Here is a 19,909-nt window from a genome sequence, read left to right on the forward strand (position 1 = left end):
GGCAGGCTGGGCTCGCCCCTTGATTTCACTGGGGGAATGAACAGGACTGTTGGTAAAGTAGATGGATAGTGGATGGGTAGGGAAATGCATCAAAAACAGTTTGGTATCTGGGGGTTTGGAGCCTTTTTACTTCTATTGCCCCACTACTTATTTGAAGATTGAGATCTTCTCAAATGCATATGTTATTTTTTTTATAAAAGAAACATGTATTAGAGTGGAAGCAGTGCAAGGGATCGCTCTAATTCAAAACATTGCCTGGGGATTTGCAGGCAGTGCAGGTCCGCTTTGCCTAGTGGTATTTGCCTGCCTTAAACTCATTATTTTAGCAGTACTTCAAGATTAGATTATAATCCATGGTCTCTTGTGTGCTCACCAGTTACCTGCCGGCAAATCTGGCACTCAGTTGGAAAGGTGTGAGCTGGTTTTCCATTTCATGAAAATGGAGGCTGAGTGGCAGTCTGGCCCAGCACTTCCCACTCCCATAGGATTGGGAGCAGGGGTTTGCTTTCCAGAGCCCATTTGAACAACTCCGGGCTGTGCCAAACCTTCTACCGCAGTGCCATGTGATATCAGGACCAGCCAGATCCGCAGAGACAACTACCCCTACGGGAACTACAGGTTAGGAGCTTTATAAAAGACAGAGTGTACTAAGTCAGTGCTGCTGCTCTAAGTGTTTTGGTCCATATGTAGTAAGGTCCATATGCTATGTAGTAAGAGGGTAGAAAGTGTCAGAGCAGGCTCTAGGCTTTATACAGATCTTGTTTTTCCAATGTTGGCATGCATTGCTTTGAGTGGCAAGCACAGACAGACACCTTCCAGGCATACCAAATATTCAGTGGCATTTCAGTACCCAAAATGAGCACAGACTTGACTGGAATGTGTGCTGCTGTTTACTGCTGGACTCCTCTGGTCAACAAATACACTGCAAGTGAAAATAACACACTAAATTAATGGTGCCCCTTTCTTTATCCCTCCTCTATCGGGTGGTGACCAAAGCTACATAGTGAATGATTGCAGCTTTCTGATCAGAGCTTTTGCCCTAAAGAAGGCACCTTGACCGACAGAGCAACATGCTACTTGGGACATGTAACATCCTCAACTCACCTGGCATTTCATAGAATCATAGAATGGTTTGAGTTGGAAGAGACATTGAAGATCATCCAGTTCCAACCCCTCTTTCATGGGCAGAGGCACTTTTCACTAGATCAAGTTGCTCCAAGCCTCATCTAGCCTGGCCTCGAACACCTCTAGGGATGTTTGATTTTCCCTATTTCATGTTATTTTACAAGCATGCCACATGCTGTACAAACACTTGGCTTGTGGAAACTGTCATGAGATACTTACATCCAACATAACATTTGGTGCAGTGCTGCAAAGCTCCAATCCCATTTAATTTCTGATACTTAGCTTTCTTGTCATTGAGAATTCCTAGAGGGATTTAATACCTGAATAGCTCTAAGCTCATCCAGTGTTTATACTTATGCCCCTTGACTTTTTAAAAATACATTTATACCCAAGTGCCAGCCTGCAGTCATCAAACTGTGTTTTTGGTACTGCAGCTCTTATTAATAGCGGGTAGATTTAGGATTAAATTCACTTACAATTAGATATCATTACCAAAATCTCTTACATTTCCAGACATGGAACAGACCTCTACCCTTTCATAATTGGTTTCCTAATGCCAGTTAAAACTAATGATTTCACATTTTGAAAAGTCTTTTGACTCTTGAATATCTTTCTGTCACCTGGCCTTTAAGGAATCTTCTTTCTTCTCTGTCACTAAAAGCAGCTTGTTTAGACAAGTTTGTATTAAAAAGGAATTAAAAACCTGTTTTGTTTTTTTTTTCTTCCCAAATCCTTCTTGTAACTAGGAAGCACTGCTGATCTGTAGGAGATTATAGGCTAGAAAACACAAAAGATGAGTATCAGAAACTGTGACAGTCTAGGGACATCTGCAAACAGCAAGAGAGAGCAATAACAGGGAGTAAAACAGGGAACACCGAGTCTATGATCTGTAATGTAGATGTGGGACCAGCGTGTGCTGAGGTGTCTGGTCAGGTAGGTAGCTCAACTTTTCTTGCAACGGGAGGGTAAGCTGGTTTTGGAGCAGTTTTTTTTTGTGCACAGGAAGTTTAGCACCATGTTTTAAAGAAAAGTTGCAAAACACTGGCACCACAAAAGGGAAAGAGGTTACACACTGTGGAGTCCATGGAGGGGTTTGTTATTTTTGGCAGCTTTATAGAGAATGGATGAGGGAAAGAGAAACAGCAGTAGGCGGCTCTAAAGCTTTATGTAGACTGGAAGGGGTTTGCTCACAGGTAGACCTCGACACAAACCTGATGGCACTGCACTTTCTGTGAGTCTTTCACAGAGGAGCCTTTTGTGCCTTTCAGTCAGGGCAAGCCTGCACAGACCAAACGTTAAGACTGCTATGCTCACTTGAAAAGTAGGACTAGAATGAGGAAAGATGGTTGTAAACAGCTGTTAAGTAGGTGGGTATAACCTGGACAAAGGGCTGCCTGAGCGACAGGATCCACTGCCTGCTTTGATATGATTGCCTTTCTCATCTTGCTGTATTTCCCCCAACATTTATCCAACCTCAGGTAAGAGCTGACTGCAATTATGCCTTGTGCATGGTTTTCATAGATGACATCTCAGCATGTCAGCGAAACATCAATGAGCTGGAAGAACAAGCTAGTTCATTAGCATGCAAATAAGCCCACTCCTTAATGAGAGAAAAGCTTTTACTAGCTTATTGTGTCTCATCTCCAATACACTAATTTCTTCCTTGTCCTACAAATACTGTTTTTATAGGTTGAAGACACGTATGTGCATCTGTCTTTCCCTCTGTGTTTCTGTCAGTTCTGCATGAACTCCATCTATACCTGAAATGTAAATTCTGATGCGGTGAGTAAGAAAGGCCAGATAAAGTCATCCAATATTTCTGATATCTTCCAGTGTCAGCCAGTTTTTGTATAACAGAAAAATAATTAGCTCATTAAGAGGGCTAAAGAGCTGTTAATTTATCTGCAGAGTTCTGCTGTAATAGCTGTACTGATAAAAAACATGAAAAAAACATGCCCCAGATCCACATAGCTGCACTGTAGAGCCCATGGCAAAATGCTGGAGCAGAGTCCTTTGGTCATTTCCCTCTGTGCTGTTTGGGGAGAGGTACCTTGGCACAGCCACGGTGGCAGAGGGTTTGCTTTCCATATGTGTCAGTAGGTGTTTATCTATGTGTGTTTGTACTGTATTGTGTGTTTTGATCTCTGTGTGGTGCTTCGTGGCGTTACGGATGTGTCGATCAGCACACACATAGATCCACTACATGGTGTTGGAAGAGCTCTCTTTTAGCTTCTGACGTTCAGGGAAATAGTTTACGCAGGTGAAAAAGGTCTTTTGTCAAGGGGTGGTAAGGGTTTTGCCATTGCTGCACTATTGGCAAAGTTTGTTGAGGAGAAGCTGGCCATAGATCATAGAATCACCATGTTGGAAGAGACCCACCAGATTATCGAGTCCAACCATTCCTATCAAACACTAAACCGTGCCCCTCAGCGCCTCATCCACCTGTGCCTTAAACACCTCCAGGGAAGGCAACTCAACAACTTCGCTGGGCAGCCTGTTCCAGGGCCCAATGACCCTTTCCGTGAAATTATTTTTCCTAATGTCCAGCCTAAACCTTCCCTGGCGGAGCTTGAGGCCATTCTCTCTTGTCCTGTCCCCTGTCACTTGGGAGAAGAGGCCAGCACTCTCCTCTCCACAACTTCCTTTTAGGCAGTTGTAGAGAGCAATGAGATTTGGGGACCTTTTCCTGCAAAGCAATCTCTGTCGTTCATAACCACCCTAGCCCAAAACCAAGCTGATGTTTATCAGTGTGTTTTCTTTTCTGTGGCAAAAAAGATGAAATGGCTTTGTAACTGACTTCATTCTACTCCAGAGCAGGCCAACCTGAGCAGTGGCAATGCGGGTGCCTTTCCCAGCTCAGAGCCCGAGCACCCACTCTCGCAGCAGCAGGTCCGAGCAGCGGGAGGTGGATCTGAAATTGGCCTCGCCACCCTGAGCGATGCCTGCACACCCCGCGCGCTGTCCCAGTGCTGGTAGAGGATCAGCAGGCTGATCACCCTTCTGCTGGGCAGAAGCAACCCCTCCAGGGCAGGGGTGCTGGCATAGGGTCATTTCAAAAAGGAGTGGGCAAATCATCACACAAGTGAGTTCAGGGGTCTTGAAACAACCCTGAGGTTAAGGGTTAACATGAGGTTTAACAAGGCCAAATGCCGGGTCCTGTACTTGGGGCACAACAACCCTGTGCAGAGCTACAGACTAGGAGAAGTCTGGCTAGAAAGCTGCCTGGAGGAGAGGGACCTGGGGGTGTTGATTGACAGTGACTGAACATGACCCAGCAGTGTGCCCAGGGGCACACTATTCAAAACCAATATTTACTAACAAAATACTTACGTATTTGCTTGTTTTTCCCTAAGGCCAAGTTTGACGTCAAAAATAACAGAATGAAAGCTCCTCTTGGATCTGAAAAGAACACCTGTTTTGCTCTAGGAGCCTTGGATTCTTCTCAGGATCCAGAGTTAATCATCAGTGGAGATTTATTGGAGGAAGAGTTCATTTCAGCTTCTACTGTACAAGGGATTTACAGTTTAAGGGGATGATGTTCTGCCGTGGCTGTAGTTTAGCAGTGGGTGATCAGAAACTGTTTGAAATGTGTTAATTCTATAAATTACACAGCAGTTTTTCCCTGCTAGCATAAAGATAAAATAACTGTAAGTTAACCTCAGTGCTCCAGCTGCTCAGGGATCGAGGGCAACAGGAGGGAAGCATGTAAGTGCAGCTATGGCTGCTGCCAACAATCCTGACTGCACCTGCTTGGGGAAACCCAGAACCCATTTCTGCAGCAAGGTGTTTACCAGAAGCACCCCCTAGAAACAGGTCTCAGCCAAAAATTGGAATTATCCACATAGAATCCCCTTAACCATAATGGTTTCAGCACACACAGGACAAGCAAAGGCAGAGAAGAGTGCAAGGTCAAAGCACCAGACTCTCCAATATCAAAAGCTCTATTGCAACTTGAAATCACGTTGACAGTGCCACCAGTTTTGGAGTGCTGCTTTGCTGGTTCATGTTCAGTAGAAAGTGAGACACCATGTCTGACCTTTCAATAACACGGTCCAGTTTTGTACTTCTTGATATGCAGATGTGCTATATATTAAACATTGTGCTTTTCACTGCCAAATCAAAACCTAAATTTGTTTTTATGAAAATGAATGGCAGGGAGAGGTGGGTGTGTGCGCTCATGTGTGGTGTGTCAGTTCCAGATGCCTTGGAATAAGATCCTGGAGTAAGCAGCAAGCTGAGCAAGACGCTACCGAAGTTCAGCACAGTCAATGTGAAGTTGAATAGTTCCAGTGAACCAGAGGAACTAACACTACAGTGTCTTCATGCTAGCTTCTCTCAGGAGCACATACATCACAGTAGGGATTACCTAAAGGTGCTTCTTTCAAATCAGGATCTACAGTCTGCATCACTCTCCTGGGATAACCACCCACACACCCTGTCTTTCAAGAAGCTGAGTGAAACCCTTTGGTTTTCATTTTGCACAGCTGCTTGCCATGATGCCTGCTTTGGTGTAATTGCCCAGTGGTTACAGCTGTGGAGAAATGGACCTTGAGTCAGTTCCCGGTTTTGTTTAAAAGAGCCTTTCACCTCGCAGAGAGCACTGAACCAGGGTATTGTTCTAGGTAGGGTACAATTTCTACATTTTACAGAAGACCCTTAGTACATTATGACATATCTGGCAGCGGGCATTTGAGACCCAGACTCTCTTTTCCCAAAGGAAAAACATAATTGTTACCCCAATATTAGGCTGAGGAAGTTGCTCAACTATTCAGTTTCTCAATAGCAGAGCTTCAGCGGGATGATGAGTGCTTATTGCCTGGAATATACCCTGGCAGTTAGGTCACTGCAGACTGTTTTGCTCATGCTTAGGAAGGCATCAGGCCTGACTCCTGTGTCCCCAGGGACTGATCTGCCCACTGAACTATTATGTAAAAGGAAATATGAGGCCCTTCCCCATCTGCTTCTTCCCAGGTAGGGGATCATTTCACTTGGGCATGGCCCAAGCCAGATGCTGCATGCTGGGCATATCCTGGGAATACGTACCCAGCTGAGCACTGAAGAACTTTTGAACACTTTGTTTTCTGATTCAGATCTGGAATGAATGCAAGCTGGGCTGCTCTTGTCAAAGCAGGAGGAATTCCTAACCAGGGCACAGACGTAGCTACAGGTCCCTCGGAAGTGTCAAATAAAAAAGTGTGGCATCTCTTGACTTACTTGACAACTGAACAGTAGTTTTCAAAATAAGCATTTGGGATTTAAGTGTTTATATTTTACTTAGATCTCATTTTTGACATCCAAGTGCATTACAATTTTGAAGTGATGGAACTCGGCTAATACAAAGCTAATAATTGTGACAGACATAAAACAATCTCCTTGCAACATTTTTGGATCATCAAAGTCTGCATTATACATGGCTGTGTAGTATTTTTTCATTTGTTTAGCCAATCTTTTCCTGTAAAGTAAGCTTGTATGTCTAGAAGTTTCCCCATTTTATTTTGAAAAACTTATATTTTGTGTTTTTAAAAAATATTCACTTTTATTAGAAACAACAGGAACAGCTTTGCTTTTCAAGACCTCAAAAAAAGTAACTCAAACTTGAGCATCATGGTTTCAATATAATATAATGAAATGCTAATGTAGGAAAGCGATACAAAATGACAGCTAGTAGGCCATTTGCTCTTCTTTTACTTCCATCTACTGAACTTTCAAAGTTGCAGGTTTCTGTATCCTGTCTCTCCTGTTAGTGACAGTGTAACACTTTCATTCATCCCTCACCTGCTACATAGCAATGGTGAGAAACACATCCTCACCTTCCATTCAGTTCTGCTAGTATTGCATGTATTTTGTTTCCAGAATTCTTTTTCATTCTGATGTCTAGAGTACAGCTGAACGTAAGGTAAAAAAAAATTCACATGAGGCCATATAAGTGAATTTGCAACAGAAAGACAAAACGTTCCCAAAGGGCTATCAGAAAATCATGCTCCACCTCAGGGGAGGGAGGAGGGTGAGTGGTGGGATCACATTCATAAAGCTGTAACAAATACAAAAGATTTAAAACTCCTCAAACCAAAGTAGACTATACAACTGACTGTGCTTATACAAACACTGAAAAAACTAAGAGAACACAGATCCTAAATTTCTTTATCATACTTTGGTGTGCAGGAAGTAAATACTTTGTTGGCATTCTGGTTTTCTGAAGTTTAGTTTTGACAATGCTGTCTGCATTGCCCTAAATTCTGTACAGGAACTTTTCTCAGTTTTCTACAATAAAGTAAACTCACTTGATAGCGATGCTCCTGGAAACACCCAAATATATTCCTGACAGCTTCAGGTGAAAGCGATAAGAGTGTTCTAGCCAGTGTTTGACCTCTCTTAGATGCACCACCACACTTTGGCAGCACCATGTTACCAAAGGCTGCAAGAAATACAAATTCCCTGTCCAAAATTGCTCCCTGCTCAGTCTATTTTATCCTTAAGTGAAAAATGAAGAATTTAAAGGGAGATTGCAAGCAATAACTTATCAATCGTCTGTCTTCTCTGTGCCAGGTCAAATAGTATTCATGTTCATCCAGAGCATGTTATTATCCCTAATTATTAACTCTGTCAAGAAACATAAATGGGATGTTTTCTACAGAATCTGAAAGTATAGTTATCTTAGTTCTTGTGACTCTCAGTGCTTGGATTATTTCACACAAAAAATTGTCCAGTTGTTCTTAGGTGACTTGTTATTTCATCAGATGTCTTATTTTCTTGCTTAATGGACATATAATGCCTATAAATGTGCAAGGGAATTGAAGGAACATAAGAAAAAAAAGAATATACTGTATTTTGGAAATAATTTAAACCTATCTAAGAAGCATTATAATGTTAACACATAGTAAATATTAAACCAAAGTTTAAGCTGTAGTTTTGCCTTTTAATCTTAAAATAGTACCAAAACATTAACAAAATTTCTAAGCATTGAAGCAGACCTAAAATATGTTTAATTAAATGTTTAGAACATACCAGATACGCTTCTTTTTAATAGCTGGACCTGAAACCTCTTATGTTTCATAAACACTAGCACTGCAAACATCTTCAGAATAGTTATTTTGGCTAAATTTGTCAAGATGATTAAATATGTTTGTACTGATCTGCCGCTGCACTTTCCTGTTTTATCAACAGGCCTGGATTAAACATTAGATCTACAATATACTTTTTAGGAGGAAGCAGAAGCCCAGCTATCCTCTTAGGAGGAGCATCAACCAATTCAACTTCATTCCAAGCTCTGTTATAGTTGCCACGAACTAAACTACAGCCAATGCCAATTCTGTCTGCTATCACCTAAAAAAAGAAGGAAAAAGGAGTTAATCACAATTAATACAGGTAGCTTGTGTAATGTACAGCAAGACCAAAAGATGCTTAAGAAGAAAACAAATACCTGACAGGCCAAAAGCTTTCTTGAAACATACTTTGTAAGTCTCTAAAGTGTTCCGAACTGCAAATCTTTATTGTTGGTTCTACTTAGAAAGTGCAGGGTTTTAAATGTTATTTCTACCATATTCTAGGCACAATATGATAAGTATTTATTTTAGCTCTTTTCAGACACTGATACATTTGCTTATCAGCCAGTCCTTCAGATCTTAAATGGAGTGCAACATCCACAGTTTTTTTCTAGTTGGAAGGCTTATTTCTGAATATTATTTTGAAGAATGGTCTACACAAGCAATGAGGTGTAGGTACATCGCACACATATACCTAGTATGAAATATGAAGTGTAAAATCATAACATTTTCATCAGTGTAAGTTTAGAACTGCTGCTCCACTCCAAAGCACACTCCTTGCTTTTCAGCCCTGCAAATGTGGAAAGCAATGAAATGTGAGGCAAGCATCTGCTAGATGAAACACCTGCCTTTCCTTTGTGCCATGCTGACAGACCTGTAATGGCTTCCAGCTACAAAACTGCTTTCTCAGAATTCATCTGCTGTGAAGGAATTAAATCCTGAAAGATTTCTAACTTGTTACAAACAGGCAAGAATATCCACTGCTTAGACTGCTTTGGCTATAAGAGAGGTGATCCATCCCTACAAAGGTTTCTTAGGCCAGTGAAGGATGCTTATCATCTAGCACTGAACATCAGTGCTGCTTTAGCACAATTAATTCATGCCCTGAGACCTCTATAAAATACCTGAGGAACCTTCTTTCTCTTTTTTATGGATACTATAAATTTGGGATCACGCTCTTTTTCCTGTATACTATTTCCCAGGTCCTTCCTGCTTAATGTGCTACGCCCTTGCTTCTCTTTTCCTCTCCATCTAAGAACGAGAAAAGTCCAGCTACCCAACAGCCAAGGAAAAAGGATGGGATAGATAAGCAGGCTGCAGTAGTACATCTTCATTTGAACAGAGAAGAAATTAATTTCCCCTGTTTAAGAAACTAGAAAATAAAAGCTGCTATATACTACTATGGAATACTGGATGGATATCAAATAAAGATTGTCACAACAAATTTACATTTGCAGCATGGAAAAAAAAGAAAGCTGAATAATTCAATATTTTACAGTTTACAGAAAATGTAAAATGTTTTGACTCCCTATCAAATATTTTGGCTTTTTGCCATTTATCAAGTATTCTGCTGATATCACTTAAGACCATTTAACGACAACAAGAACATTTACAGAAAGAAGCGATGCTGGCTCTCATTCACTGAGAAATCAACTTTGCCAGTGAAAAACTTAAGTGTACACAAAAGATTTTGCATTAATATAAATATTATATTACAGTGATACACGTATATTTTAGTTCATAATGTCCATAACATCAATAATTAATGTACCTTGAAAAGTAAAGCCCTGTGGTAGAAAGTCCCTTTTTTGATTTTCCCAATAGGCACAACATTGCACTTCAGTTGAAATTCTATTTCACTTATGTGAAGTTCCCAGCCGAAGTCATGTAGTTTGTCTTTTTCTATTGGGCCACCCATCTTGTCTGCAACAAATCTGTTCCAATGCCAATTGTGATCAATTACATCTATTATTCCTCTTGTATTTAACACAAAAATGTAGCAAAATGAAATGTATAACAGCAGTAAGCGAATGACATACAACACTAATACTTTTACTATATTTCCTTTTATCACTTTATTTAGTAACTAGTATTTTAAACATGCTCACTGTTGAATACAGGTAACCATAACTCAGGTCATTCACATTTGTCACTTACATAAACCAAGGTGCAACAGCTGTCAGCAGAGATTTTTGAAAGTCCTAGTATAGAAACAAAGTCCTCAGAGAAAAATCACCTATAACAGTGTAATAATTACTGAGGAAGTAGTTCACAAGCTAGGGTTCATCTTTACAGCCCACAGATTAAGCGAGCTATGTACCACAATCACTAGCCTTTCCACTTGTTTCAAATAGTAATAAAGGTATGAGAATATATATGACAAAAATAAACCTGTAGGTAATGATCCCAACATAGGAGAGCAACTATATCCAAAAAGGGTACTTCAAGTTCTACATGTGCTTACTTATTCAGTGTTAGGTTAATGGTTAGACACATTGATCTCAAAGGTCTTTTCCAACCTAAATGATTCTATAGTCATATTGAAGCCAACATTTGGGGGCTAAGGTGCGTCTCTTTATCCATTAAAAATAATGTCTCAGTCAAAGAAACAGAAGATCAGAACTCACAATCTGCGCAAATGCTGCCAATAGGATATCTTTGGGGTGACTGCGCACCCATAGGATTAAGCCCCTACCTTCTCATACAGAACCTCCATCTCCCTTGTGTATGGCCCCTGTATGTAAAGGCCTTTGTTCCTCAAAGTGGCTTCAGCCACAGGCACAAGTGTTATTGAGAGTTCTCACTCTGGACAAGGTGTTGCAGAGCTGACATGGGAATTGCAAGCCACCACTTCAGACAGGGAGCTAAAATCTGTATCACCTCCTCTGCTGTAACTGTGAACAGGTTCTGTCCTCACAGTGTGTGCCAGGCAACCTCAAAGGCCCTATTTGTCTAAACCTGGGGCCTCTGGAGGTACTGGTCACAACAGCATGGGTACAGGGAGATATCACTGAGCAAGCGTTGCACGGTATCTTGAAACTGGGAATTACTGGATAAGCCTGAAGAAGGGGAGGCTCCGAGCAGTCATTTGTGCTGTTTGTGCCTACAACCAGCCTTCAGTAAAGACAGCAAAGCTCCCTAAGCCTGCACACACACCACTCTCGTGTGCACACAAAGATGTGCTGTGACTGTTCAAAAGGAGAGAGTCAGCTCTATCGCGTGTTCCCTCATCCACCACGGGCTCCCTCCCGGGTGAGCACAGCAGGGACTCTGCTCAAGCTGCCCGGCTGCCGAGGGCTGCTGCAGCTGCCTCCTTCTCCCCTTCCTATTCAACACACAACATTCAGGCAGCTGCTTAAAATGGAACATGCACATAAAAATCCCCACAGAAAACATTCTACTTAAATTTCCTGCGATTGTTTCGCTAGGTTGTGTCTGCAAGTATTTCACTGGTGTGTTTGAAGACAAGATTTGAAAGAGCATTTTATGGATTCCACCTTGAGGGAAGCAGCGTGATTTATACACAGCTGGGTAGTTAAGGATGCATATCTGTCCTGTCAAATTTTGCAATCAACAGAAAAGTAATTCCTCATATCTCATTTGACCACTTCATTAGAAATGAGAACTGTTAGAAGAAACAAATTTTGTGAGACTCAGTGGGATCTGACGCCAGACTTTCCAGATCCAGGAGGCAGCCAGGAAACTGCTAAGATAGTAAAGGTTAAACTAAGGAGAAGATGAAAGCAGACACATTGCTTGGAGGTGACAGTGATTGCTGCCCAGGCTACATACTCAGTGTAACTAATGAATCACATCCTGATAACAACAGTCCGTACACGCACAATATTCTGGCATTATTAAATCATCAAGATGTTAATTACAGTAGTACGTAAAAACTACATCTGAAAAATATCTTGTGCTTTTGGCTGCATGGGAAAACAAAATACAAGAGAGTTTCTGTCCCAAGAGTTTTCCAAACCAACTAGGTAAGAGAGGTTGTAAAAGAAAGAACAGATACATACAAGTTACAACAGTCTCAGTGTTAGGCTAGGGTTTTAGCCTGTGCACTTAGGCTCTGCAGCACCTGGGTCTCTCTTGTTCCTTGATACAGATATCTTGTGGAGCTCATGTGTTCATTGGAAAGGATCAGAACAGCTATATAAATGCAAAAAAACCCTGAAATTGTCCATATGAATATTTTCAAAATGAGAAATAGGTATACTTTTGTTGTAAGTGATATTTTACTTTTTTTAAAAAAGGCAAACTAATTACAAAAGAATTAGAAAGAAGTAGCTTAAAAAAAATGTAAAAATTCTGGACCAAAGCTGATTTGGATTCCCATTAAGGATGGGAAAAATATCAAATTTGGAAAAATCATTGGATGAGAACACTGTTATTTTATCAATTCAACCTATTTGCATTATTTATGGAAATATATTTTGGTACTCACTGTGCAAGAGCCACAACCTGTTCCCGGGTAGTAGATAGTGGTAGAATTGTTCTGGAAGCACCATTAATGTAATCAATTAAAATGCAGTCAGATGGTGGTAGCCAATGTGAATCTTCTAGATTTATTCCATCCTGGATTTTAATCTGAGGAACTTCTTTCATTTTTTCCTCTTCTTTTTTCCCCTTCCCTTTTCTTACATAAAAAAACCACAAAACACTTATTTAGAATACTGTAATCTCTAAAATCCAAATTCTAATACCTTAGTTCTTCAATAGGACATTTTATACAAACTGATTCTGGGAGAGAAGTAGGGGTAATCTTTTCTCTTGATAATGAATAGTCCAAAACCTACAAAGCTGTAAAAAATATTTGTGAAGCACACCCTCAGGAGACAGTTGGGAACCAAATGACACTAGCTTCATATTAATATTCCCATAAATTCTCATTTTATGTTTGTCTCTAGCTCCGCTATGCTTTCCCCATATATGTATTAGCTAGGGCAGAAGACACCCTACATGCAGCTACGCAATAACAAGTGTTTGGAGAGTATATAGAAAACATGTTTGGTTGCATATGTTCATGAATTAAGAATCGTGAACTCCCATGCATTTTTACTCAATAGAAACCTGGACTTCAAATAAAGCAACAAATGGTATCAAGAGCAAGGCTGAAATCTTGACAGGACGTGCCAAGTAGTAGCCTCTGTACTTCAAAATCCACGTACTTCAAGCATTATACAAACCATAACATGGTTTGTCAGATGAATATTTTTATGAAAGATCTGGTTTTGCTGACTTTTCTTATTGTACACACTACAGTTTCAGTAATGTTCAGAATCTGAAAAATGACTGTGACCCCAAACAGGCATCACAAGCACCTACCAGAGGTATCAGTGAAATGCTTGTTGTGCTAAGCTAGACTTTGTGCATTTCACAAGTAGTGCAGCAACTATAAAATCAGTATCTTGCCAGAGGTATCGTTAAGATCTATACAGTTGGACAGCTTAGGATTTTTCATTTGTGGGAACAAATGGAACTTGTGTTTTGTAAGCATTGTGTCTTTTTTTCAGCATAGGTCATGAATAATTCTAATGTGAAATATGAAAAAATTTCTTTCCTTTGTTTATTAGTTCTGGCTTAAATTTTTAAAATCCGTAATACTTCTGGCATTCCTGTAAGGAAAAAAACCCAACTAAATAAAGTACCACTTGACTATATGGCTCCAGGGCACACTATCATTATTTTATGCTTTTCAAACAATTCTTAACATTTTTACAAAGAACAGCACTCTGAAGATGGAAGGCACTGGACAAAGCAGAAGAGCATATACCATTATCAGTAGTCTAATTCAAGCATTTTGTCTTCAGGATACTTTGCAAACTTTTCTTTTACCTATTGAGATTTATCACATTCAGAAAAAGCTCTTTTCATAGATTCCATAAAGCACATTATTTTAGAAGGATAACCAATTAAGATTTAATCTTCAAAGTATGGAAAATTCACCACCCTCTCAAATAAACCTTTCTGGTTATTAATTACACTTATACTCGAGAAAAGCAGACAAACACTTTTCTTTATCTAGCGTGACTCTATCTAACTATAGCCAGGGACCTTACAATGCTAGATTAAGCAGCTACCTATTTCTCCATTTATGTGCTTTTGATTATGGTTAAGAATACCCTGTTTAAGCGCCCCTCTGAGTTATTATCACCTCTCTGGTGTCTGACTTAGCAGGTTTTCAAAACAACACTTTCTAAAAATGGTCTAATTCTTATTCCTTGACATTTTCTCTGTTTGTCCCCTGCTCTTCCCTTCTCTCTCCTAGTACCTTCTTTTCCCTATGAGAAGTGCACCGTTAAATGATAGCACTATAGCAAGAGAATTTGTTCCCTTTTTCTTTCTACTCAAGTGACTCTTGAATCAGTTGTATTCTCCTTCTTTCCAGTTTTCAAGAACAAAAGATCTGAGAAAGATGGGTTTGAATAATGGTTTGTTTGGGGTTCTTTTTCTGCTTCATATTTCTCTGAGGTATGACTAGATTCTGTTCCCTTGTGGAATGGCTGATAGAAGGTTTTCTTCCCCATCTGTCTCTGTCCTAATCCTCAGCCCTTCAGTTCACCATGTCTGTCTAGTATTTGTCTTATAAGGAACTGTGTAGTTGCTGTCTTAGAGCTCAGTGCTATAAAATAATCAGTAATGATTGCAGTAAACTTCTGCTATCTTTTTCCTATCCTCTTTTTTTTTTTATCCCTGTTTAACTTACTGATGGGAATTATAACATGAGAAAAAAAAAAAATCACTCCCCTTTCCCAAAGCTATTTTACTACTTGTGAAATGTACTTGCTGCAAGCACAAAGGAACATTGCAAAGGAGAACTCATGGCAGTTAATAGTCTTCAAGCTGTTTCTGATTCCTGTTGCAGCTTCATTACACAATTTCAGTGGATCACCATAGAGTGTGAGGAAGAAGGTAGCCATAAAATATCCTACCACCAAAAGACACTGATGACACCTATTTTCTTTGGGTTTTTTTTGCATAGCTTAATGCCTTGGCTGTCAGTAAAATTGGAGTAAGTGAGCATTCAAAAGTATTTCCTTAAATGCTGTACTGGAACATAACATGGAATAAATGCACATTTATCAGTCTACGTTAAATACTATCTTTTAGCCTAGTCCATGTGTATCAGGTATGCAGCTACTTGATCAAAAATGTTGATATCTGTCTATGCAAATAAATGTCAAAAGCACTTCCTCTACGTCTAATTCAGGCACTTGGAGAAGATAATTACAATTGCCCTTTCTCTTAGCTTTTAACTACAATTTATATAAAGTAGTATCACTTTTTCAAAACAATGGCTTTAAACTGGATTCAGTAGTCCTTTGCAAAATAATGATGATCAGAAACATATGATCAAAGGAAAAAACTATGTAGGAAAATGTCTAAGCATGTTTGAGACTTGGAGTCAGATACTGACCTTCAAGTAACTCCCATATATCTCACAAATTAATAATAACAATGATGTATGAATTATGAATTCCAAATGAATGACAATGGGGTTATAAATCATACAACTTGATCATGACATTCAAGTGCAATTATCTTATACTTCAAGAAAGAAGTATTTGTATCTATGTGAGTTTACTATCCAAAATTGAGCCAGGCATTTGTTTTTTCCTAAAGAAATTTTTTTGCTCTCCAAAAGTGTTATGATTGCTAACGGAGCCATCATTTACTGTATAATTGACAGCAATTACATTGAAAAACAACTATCCAAGGGCACCCTCATCTCACAATCTAATAAATACATTATCTTGTCAGAAAAGGTCTCTAATCTCTGCACAGCTACTTGAGACTATGCAAAATGGTCTTTGACTCTGGAGCATCTTCTGAGATGAAGGAATCCCCCACTGGTGCATAGCAAATGTAACAGGGGCTCAATTGCTTCCTGCTCCTTTTGAGTAAACTGGTGCATGCACAGCGGATCATGAGCAAAGCATGCTGGGCATCAGGAGGACCTGGTAAACGAGTAGAAACTGGAATAGGCCTGGTAAGACACTCAAGATGCATTACTCTTTCGCATCCTGAAATTGTATCAGAAATGGCATGGCCAACAGGTCCAGGGAGGTTATTCTATGCCTTTCCTCAGCACCAGTGAGACCGCGTCTCAAATACTGTGTTCAGTTCTGGGCCCCTCGCTACAAGAAGGATGTTGAGGCTCTGAGGCATGTCCAGAGAAGAGCAACAAAGCTGGTGAAGGGGCTGGAGAACAAGTCTTACGAGGAGTGGCTGAGAGAGCTGGGGTTGTAAGAGGAGGCTGAGGGGAGACCTTATTGCTCTCTACAACTACCTGAAGGGAGGTTGTAGAGAGATGCATCCTGGTCTCTTCTCCCAAGTGACAGGGGACAGGACAAGGGGGAATAGCCTCAAGCTGTGCCAGGAGAGGTTCAGACTGGGCATCAGGAAAAAAATTTTCACAGAAAGGGTCATCGGGCACTGGCAGAGGCTGCCCAGGAAGGTGGTTGAGTCAACATTCCTGGAGGTATTTAAAAGACAGGTGGATGAGGTGCTCAGGGACATGGTTTAGTGATTGATAGGAATGGTTGGACCTGATGATCTAAGAGGTCTTTTCCAAACTAGTGATTCTATGAGTCTATGAAACAGGAGCCTTCCACAATGCAATTGTTATGATCCATTTCAGGTATCCAGTACAAAATTATTTAAACTAAATTCCAGAAGTGCTTGTGGTTCAAAGGTAAATGTCTGCCTTGAATGTCAGTAACTTTTGGACAGACTGATCTCACAACTCTGGTCCTGATTTAAGTCAGAACCTCAACCCTTCACAGTCAGTAGCTACTACCAAACAACAATTTGCATGTAAGTTCTAAACAAACAAATGCACATATAATTCAAAGTGTAATAGCTTAAGTCTTTTTCTCTAGTGCTGCTTTTGCTGAATGAAGACCGTTGTCCCAGTAACTCCTGCTTTTCCAACAGTGGAGATACCACTGAACTATTGAGAACACAAAGCAGGTTACAATTTTCTCTTGATTTCATTTCCCAAGCACACACAGATACATACATATACAGAAATGTATAAGCAGTCTAAGAAATCAACCATTATCAATAAAATGCCTGGACAGACAGTAGCATAACATAGTTCACACATGAGCTCCAAGCTAAAAAATGCAAACATAATCCCTCAGTTCCTACAACAGACATTCCATCTCTCCCTTTTTTTCAAACCCTGCAATACTTAGCATTTTGTAATGCCCATCACTGACATAAAGAGCCCTGAGGCACGGCGAAGGATACTGACCATAAAATAAGGAAAACTAGGAAGTCAGGACCAAAAACTAGTATAAAATGGTCAAATCATTAAGTTGGCTAATAGAGAAGCTGAAGACAGGTTTAGGTTGCATAATGTTCCTATGAAGGATGCGACACCATTCCATTAATGGGAAGGAGGCTCTGTTTGGAAATACTAACCATTCCCCTGGAATTAGGCATGTAGACCTGCTTTCTCTGAAAGGCACTGTTATGGTCGTAGTTGTGCTGCTGTTTTTACTAGAGTTACTGGTTCAGCTGGGAGACAATGCTTCTGTTTTAGTCTACAGGAAAATCTAAGAGTTAAGCATTTTATATTAAAAGCCATCAAGACAAGGACTAGAACTTTAGTTTCAACTCTCTCAGATATGTGTCCTAACAGCTGAATTAGAAAGTCCTGTCTGTTATGCCTCTTTGTTAGTGAACAGCTATGATGAACCAGAATGAGACTGCTAAACTCCAAACATCATGCAATCATCTCTCTGCAGGTAGGAGAGGCAGGCTCAGATCCACTATCTGTAAAAGAAGGAAACTGATTTCCCACAAGAAGGTCAGAGATTCTGACCTAATTTGTATGAGCAAACATGTCCATCATATCAGTTCCACAGAAAGGACTGCAGGACTTCACCTAGGGTATGGTATGGACCACAGGAAGCCCTGCAAGAGCAAGGCATTTGGGGGTTTGTTGCTATCAAAACTGGGACAGTGCTGAGCACACCCTTCTCAGCTTTTAGTCATCTATGGAATTTTACTGGAAGAAATTTAGTCTAGAAATAAGGATGCATGTAGGCAGTGTAGGAAATTTTTGTGGGTCTGAGTTCTAAATTGAGAAAGAACTTCAACCCTAACTTCTTTGTCTTGGTTGTCAAGCTGTAAAATAACAGCATTTCACTGCTTCCTATGGAAGGAAAACCAGCCAAATAAATGGGAGATGTTAAAATACAGCATGAGGGGTTGGAACCCATCATGTCCCACTAGATCAGGCTGCCCAAGGCCCCATCCAGCTTGGCCTTGAACTCTTCCAGGGATGGGGCATCTACAACTACCCTGGGCAACTTGTTAATAGTGCCTCATCACTCTCATTGTGAAAAAAATCCTCCTTATGTCTAGTCTAAATCTGCCCCTCTCCAGTTTATACCCATTGCCCCTAGTCCAATCCCTACATGTCTTTGTAAAATGTCCCTCCACAGCTTTCTTGTAGGTCCCCTTCAGGTACTGAAATGTTGCTATAAAGTCTTCTCAGAGCCGTCTCTTCTCCAGGCTGAACAAGCCCAACACTCTCACCCTGTCCTCATATGAGAGGTGCTTCAGCCCTCTGATCATCTTTGTAGCCCTCCTCTGGGCCTGTTCCAACAGTACCATATCCTTCTTATGTTGAGGATTTCAGAACTGGACACATTACTCCAGGTGAGGTGTCACAAGAGAGGAACAGAGGGGCAGAATCACCTCCCTCGACCTGCTGGCTACACTTCTTTTGATGCAGCCCAGGACACGGTTGGCCTTCTGGGCTGCGAATGCAGATTGTTGGCTCACATCAAGCTTCTCATCAATCAGCACCCCCAAGTCCTTCTCTGCAGGGCTGCTCTCAATCACATCATCCCCCATACTGTGTTGAAACTGTGACAGACAAAGGAAGATTAATGTAATTAGGAGGTGAAAGAAATACTCTGAAATCATGTTTCACATTGTATTTGAGCATTTGTACTCTGTTAGGAAACCTTCTGTAACTATTTTCAGAATTCTATTTCTAAAGTTAGAGAGCAATAACAGACCATTGAGAAGTAAATTTTAAGACCATACCTCATTTTTTCTCTGCTGCTTTTTCTTGACACAGAAGGTGACAAGATAGTCTGTTCATAAGATGAATATTGTGCCTTTTCCTCTACTGCAAGGACACTGAAGTGGAACAAGATGTTTTTGCAGATTATTTGCAGAGATAGTATTTGCATGTTATGCTATGAAAATGGAGTTTTGATTTTAAAAGACAGTAAATGTATCCATAGGAAGTACATAAGTGGAAGAAATAATATAACCACTAACAAACTGGATACTGGTTCAGGGATCAAAAATGAAATACAGAATACCAAATAATGGACACGAGTAACTGGGGAATAAGAGTGCTGCCAAGGCAGAAAGGCAAGAAGCTGTATCAACGTCAAAGAAAGAAAACCTGATAGATAAAGACAACTCTAGGGATCAACAATGAACATGGAAGTTTAGTTTGCCATAGATATTCTCAGACATCTTTATGGTGTCATATACAAGCTTAAAAGGGAAGCTAATGATACTGTAAACCAAATATGTCATGTGTTGACAGAGAAGAAGGTTTTGGACTTGCAAAATATTGGTAGAGCATTCTTTGATCTGTGAGACTGTTTACAGGAAATGAGTCCCAGTTAAACAAGCCCAATACCAACTTCCTGCATTCAAATCTAAGAAGATTTGTTAGGCTGGCTTCAATTTAAACA

General features: G+C 40.3%; 1 protein-coding gene across 1 annotated transcript in view; it reads right to left on the reverse strand.

Moving 5' to 3' along the window:
- Nucleotides 1-8,238: 8,238 nt before the first annotated feature.
- The window catches only part of ARMC3 (armadillo repeat containing 3), a 58,951-nt gene continuing 47,280 nt past the window's right edge, over nucleotides 8,239-19,909 (reverse strand). Inside the window, exons 15-18 of the mRNA XM_069859511.1 lie at nucleotides 19,242-19,337; nucleotides 12,619-12,810; nucleotides 9,940-10,102; nucleotides 8,239-8,448 (exon numbers count right to left, since the gene is read on the reverse strand). Coding sequence (XP_069715612.1) covers nucleotides 8,239-8,448; nucleotides 9,940-10,102; nucleotides 12,619-12,810; nucleotides 19,242-19,337 — 661 coding nt within the window. The remainder of the gene's footprint in view (nucleotides 8,449-9,939; nucleotides 10,103-12,618; nucleotides 12,811-19,241; nucleotides 19,338-19,909) is intronic.

This window comes from Phaenicophaeus curvirostris, chromosome 6 (genome assembly GCF_032191515.1).
Source record: "Phaenicophaeus curvirostris isolate KB17595 chromosome 6, BPBGC_Pcur_1.0, whole genome shotgun sequence".
Classification (NCBI taxonomy): Eukaryota; Metazoa; Chordata; class Aves; order Cuculiformes; family Cuculidae; genus Phaenicophaeus; species Phaenicophaeus curvirostris.